This window comes from Rhizopus microsporus, assembly GCF_002708625.1.
Source record: "Rhizopus microsporus ATCC 52813 unplaced genomic scaffold scaffold_14, whole genome shotgun sequence".
In the NCBI taxonomy this organism is placed as follows: Eukaryota; Fungi; Mucoromycota; class Mucoromycetes; order Mucorales; family Rhizopodaceae; genus Rhizopus; species Rhizopus microsporus.
The window spans coordinates 737,732-743,464 of record NW_019671929.1 but is presented as its reverse complement, the minus strand read 5'-3'; the positions used below and the strand labels follow the sequence as shown (position 1 = coordinate 743,464).

The 5,733-nt window shown below is 35.4% G+C and overlaps 2 protein-coding genes across 2 annotated transcripts; both read right to left on the bottom strand.

Moving 5' to 3' along the window:
- Positions 1–1,742: 1,742 nt before the first annotated feature.
- On the bottom strand, positions 1,743–3,714 carry RHIMIDRAFT_314977 (uncharacterized protein). The gene is made up of 6 exons (XM_023614969.1): positions 3,412–3,714; positions 3,267–3,348; positions 3,016–3,194; positions 2,183–2,965; positions 2,072–2,130; positions 1,743–2,023 (listed from the first exon to the last, which is right to left on the bottom strand). The coding sequence occupies exons 1-6, from the start codon at positions 3,445–3,447 to the stop codon at positions 1,825–1,827; spliced, it is 1,338 nt and encodes a 445-aa protein (XP_023464164.1). The 5' UTR covers positions 3,448–3,714; the 3' UTR covers positions 1,743–1,824.
- Positions 3,715–4,120: 406 nt separating this feature from the next.
- RHIMIDRAFT_260863 (uncharacterized protein) lies at positions 4,121–5,050 on the bottom strand. Its single transcript, XM_023611489.1, has one exon. The coding sequence runs from the start codon at positions 4,779–4,781 to the stop codon at positions 4,614–4,616; it is 168 nt and encodes a 55-aa protein (XP_023464163.1). The 5' UTR covers positions 4,782–5,050; the 3' UTR covers positions 4,121–4,613.
- Between the last annotated feature and the right edge of the window lie 683 nt (positions 5,051–5,733).

The window sequence follows — 5,733 nt, the reverse complement described above, 5'->3', positions numbered from 1 at the left end:
CGGTCTTATGAAAACTTTCGTTTTGTTTGAAAGGTTGAGATCATAAACAATGAAATGATATAAATATCTTCTTCTGTAGTAGTCAAAAAAAAAAACAATTTTCAATTCACATTCTTATCTTTTATTCAAATAAACAGGCAACCTTTTGTTATAAAAAGTTCCTGATCTCTTCTTTTATTTTTTCTACTTATATTTCACAGTTTGATCAACTTTAAAAGATCTGGTGGTCACATCAAGCACCTAAACCTATAAAATCTCAAGAAAACTCTCTATATTAACAACAACCCTTACAACTCCTAAGGAAAATAACAATATATATTATATTGCATATTTACTTATACAAACAGTATAAATATCTCCAAATTATTCATAAATAAACATCGAAGAATCATCTAGGAATTATCTTATCTTCAGATCACAATAACTTCTATTTTATCTTTATTTTGCTTTTTACTTTATCTCACAAGGCTTAGCATTATATTGCTTTATATTGATCTTATATTAAGATCCGGTAGTCACTACAATACCAAATTCTACTTATAAAACTTATTTTTAACCTTACTACTAACACCCAGTAACACTGTTGTAATCAATGTTTTTTGAAATAGATATACATTCGTTCTGCTGTGACATACTAGACGAGCTGGATAATCGAGTAGCACAGGATCAAAATGAAAATTTCGTCTATACAAAATTTTCATATTTTCGAAAAAGTCGATACAAAAAGTAGTGCTGATGTTCTCTCAAAAACGTATAAATAGCCTTGGTCCTTGCCTCTCCTTGCCAGATAGATTCATTCAATTCGGAAAAGTCGATCAATCAATTGAATCAAACCCCTTTTCTTTTCTTTTCATATTCATACAATAAACAGATCTTAACTTTTGTTACAAAAGATCCTGCTCTTATTCTTTTATCTTCAAACCTTTACGAACTTAACAACTGATCTTTTAATAAGATCTGATAGTTACTATACTACTCAAACTTCTGTTTAAATGCAAACTTTACTCAAGCTCTTGCTTTATAACAAATCTACCCAACTCACTCTAACGAAATAAGAAAAGTTACATTGTTAAAGTTTTCAAGCTTATTCCTAGTTTTTATCTCAACTTAAGAACTGTGAATTATATATTGTACCTGAATAGGATTTTATACTGTTTGCTTTTCCCAACCATGAAAGTTGTAAGATTTGAGCTCTTCTTATTTCGATTTAATAAAAGATAAAATAGTACTGCGACTTTCCTCTGCGTTGCAACGAGAGCATATTACAAGGTTAAGTAAGCTTATTGGATGAAACGCGTATCGCAAAGAAGAGCTCCGAGGCTTTTATTGCAAGAAAACACTTTTGCGTGGGCATTAAAAAGGCTATTTGATAAAAAAAAAGATATAGATATTTCTTCTTTGTCTATAATAATCAATGCTTCATACACTTGAATAAAGGGTAGATGAAATTACAACACTGTTTGATATTAACTTTTACTCTGAAATAAAGGCAGAAAGACTATATAAAAAAAGAAACTATCAGCAATGGTTGCTTTAAGCGTACTTTGTCAGTCAAAAGACGACAGAGCTTATGTTTCCTGTATCTTTAGCCTTTAGTATTCTTCTTCATTGTTCCATAATTCTTAGATTTAGCTCAAGCAGTCCTATAGATTATAAACAAACCAAGATAGAGTGGCTAGTAAAGAAGAGCAACCATATTCAAATGTTAAATTGAATAAAACCAATTATTTATTGAATGAAAACCCAAAAGAGGAAAGGGGGTTAAGCACACTTATTATTATCATACATAAGATATGTGATTGCAGTCTACTACACTTGTTTTCTTTATGCCTTATTGTTCTGTCTATATCCGTTTGTAGTATTACTACGGTTGCTGCTACGATAATATCCTCCACGGCCACGATAATTGCTACCGCGTCCTCGATTATAGTTACTACGGTATCGGGATTGGTCGACACTTGCTTGTCCAAATGTTTCCATGTTCAATTTACGTTCTTCTTGGAAACGGTTACGGCGTTGTTCACTGTGATAGACATGAGCCATTTGCTTAACAATAGAAAAAATAACTTACTTGTCACGTTGTTCTGCACGTTCCTTTGACTCGCAAGAGATGTTGTCAAAAAATGAGCTCTAAAATAAGTCAAAGGTTAAATTATGAGAATACTTAGACGGTGTCTATTACCTTGTTATAGAAGTTATCAGGAGGAGGAATATCGGCTACTGTCTCCAAAGCGCTTCCTTCATCTTTCTTTATGACTTCGTTTTTATCAAATTTGGCATTAGAAGCTTCAAAATCAAATTCTGAAGAGGGGATATTGAAGTCATTCTTGTTCTTATGGTTGACTTGTCTGTCGTTGCTGTGACGCTTACCACGGTGATTGCTGTGATCGTGGCGGCGGTTGTTTGGACGGTGTTCATCAGAAGATTGTTTAGGTTCATCAACTGGGTTCAACTCACTCACTTTCTTTGCCAATTCCTCAATCGTAGCCTCATTAATATTGGGCTGGAGAGCATCAGCTTCAGCCAATTCAGCTTTCAATTCATCCAACGTATCCTTTTCAAGTTGGTCAACTTCAGTTTCAGTGTAAGTAGGTTTCCAGTAACCTTGGATAGGTTGTTGCTGCTGCTGTTGTGGCTGTTGCTGGGGTTGTTGTTGTTGTTGTTGTTGTGGTGGTGGTGGTTGCTGCTGCTGTTTAGGTGGCTGTTGATGTTGCTGGGGTTGCTGGGGTTGTGCCTGACGGTGCTGCTGTTGGGGTTGTGTTTGAAGAGGTTTTGTCTGCTGTTGTAAAGGATGTGGTTGCGGCTGAGGTGGTTGCGACTGGTGTAAATGAGGTTGCTGAAGGACGGGAGGAGGTTGGAACGGAGGTTGTTGCTGTTGATGAGGAAGCTGCTGAGAAACAGGTGGAGGTTGCATATACATGTTGCCACCCATATATGGATTCATAGGAGGGTACCCGCTCATACTCTAATACGCCAGTAAATACACTGCATAGGCGCTACTATTTCAGCACTTACCATGATAGCAGGATCCTGAGGGAGGCTTTGTGGTGGAGGGGTAGGCTTGGGAGGAGCCTCGAAGACTTGGAGATCTTTAATATCCGATCCACGGAATACAACATAGTCAAATACGTTTTCAGAAGGAGGAATTTCCTCTTCGAGCTTTCCTTTACGTCCCTCGGTGCCAAAAGAACGAACTATGCGAATACGTTTAATATCAATACGTGGGTTCCTAAAACTTCAGGAATTAAGAAATAAAAAAGACCTACCTTGCTTTAATCCAACTGTGGAATCTTGAGCATTGATACTGTGAAGAATACCAACGTAACGAATGTCACTTAAACTGATGAGCTATAAAGTAGATGTGAAATATAAGTTGACTATTTCTTTAAAGAGTTGCAGTAGAGAGCTTACAGAAATCTTTGATCCAATATAGTTTTCTCCTGCCATTGATGAATACTTCTATTGTAACAACAAAAGAAAAGAGAGGGAGAGAAAGGGCGGAACTTTTTTCTTTGATGACGAACAGTGATGACATGTACACGCCTCCTTAGTACACCCTGAATAACCCACCAATTTAGGAACTTCGTGGCTTGGAAAGTACTCTACACCTTTTATGAAAGGGAGCATTTTAGTTAGGAACCAAGTCCATTGCTAATTACCAAAAGAATTAAATAAGCCGAGACTGCTAGCTTATCATCACGTTATCATAAATAAAACATTGTAGTATTCTACTCGACAGAAATATTTAAAAATAAAAAAGAATATCCTTATCAGATGAAGATATGTAATACTCTTCTCACACTGTTCATTTAATAGATACGTAATAAGAGAAACAGTAAGTCTATGATATAAGTACCAAAAGGTCATGAGCTACGGCTGTCATTTTCATGTATTCATTAATCCACGTGTTCTATTCTCTAAAGCCAATTTGATATAAGATTATCATTGACGTCAGCCTATTCAATGGCTGTTAGAATCAAATTGACACACAGTGACGCTTATGTTATGTAGCATTATACGAAATAAGCCATTTTAAGGTATGAAGCGATACATTAGTAAAGATAAAAATAAATGCCTCTATTCATATTAATAAGGTTAGTCATAAGTTACAGATAAGGTAATGGAGACAAAGATGGATACTGACTTCACTAAATACGTCAGTGGTAGAGAAAAAAGTGGGAATAGAGTGATGAATGTTTTTATTATTTACACAGAGAGGGATTAGATAATTTATGAATGTAGATGCAATTAAGATGGATAGTACTTTTTTTCATAGTTCTTTACGTGAACGCTTTTGTAAGATAACAGGCTTTACTTTTGTAATGGAAATTGATCTGGCTTTGATCAACACATGGTCTCTTGGGCGGGCAGAATTTTGAAAAGTGGCTGAAGGGGCGCCTTGACAATCCGAAAACTAATGCAGCCAAACAAAAGACAGGTTAGATAAGCCCAATAAAAATAAAGGATAAACTTACTCGATAAAGAGTGACTTTGACTAGAGGATCATTCACCTCATAAGAGCCGACTCGTTTTGATGATAGATTCCAGCATAATGGTTTCTTTGAGCCTATGATTATTATAAGATATATGTAAAGTCATGGTGAAGAATGTGTCTAACCTTCAATGTATGTTCTTATGTTTTGTACTGTCCCCTTTCTAAATGGTCTCGAATAAACTTGCATTTTGAATTGTTGAGGTCTTTTATTCCATGAGTGTGATGGTGCTGCAATAATAGCACAGGTCAAATAAAAGAAGGCGATCAAGATGAATAAGAGCTTCATTGTTGAAGAAAGAAGAAGAAGAATAAGCAAAGTGAAGTTATTTTTATACTTTTAATTTTAGAAAAATCGACATTTTTGTTCAGCCAAGACAACACTTTAGCATTACTCACATGACACATTCTCTATCGCTCTGTCATTTTGTTGTTATCAGCCCTTACCCTTGTGCTTATTTTTCCATGATAGTAACACGGACATCATCTACTCTTCTTTTGGGCGATCATGTACCACAATTAGCATAATGATGATGAATGATGAATGATGAAATATCTTTTGCTTTATATATTTACTTAATAAAGAGAAGCTTACAAGTCATTTTCAAGGGCACCCGCATGAGTGTACTTTTTGGTACCCTAGTCTAGGATCCATTGAGTTACCCTGTCATTTGCTTAAACCAACTCTTGTACTTTTCCATTTCCTTTTTCACTTCTCCCTGGGCCCTTTTTGAAATTTTGATTAAAAGTTGCGTGATAAAAATAATTCTGGCTAGCAAATGTTGATAATAAAGGGTAATTAAGCAAATATTAAATGTACCGTTTTAGGACAAATTACATCGATCTAGCCACCCTTCCCTCCTTCTTTTTCCATACGTGGCTGTTGCCTGAATCATCCCCTTACTTCGAATAAGAAAACAGCACCCTTTTAGTTAAAAAGGAGAAGTAATCAAGAACAGTACATATAGGGCAACTATCAAGGGGGAAGAAGGGTAAATGATGGTTGTAAACGAACAGCATCGTGACCGGAATTTAAAACGTAAAGATTGGCCCCCTCATTTCTTCATCGTCCATTTCTTGCTGTTTCGATAATAAACGCATGTCATATTGGTTGGTAATTAATCCACTAATTTAATGCAAGTTCAATTATTTGTTTATTTGGTTCAAATGTAGATCGGATGGCTCTCCTTTTTTTTTTTTTTTTTAAAATGTTAGTATTGTAGATGATTTGTCGTAGCCTG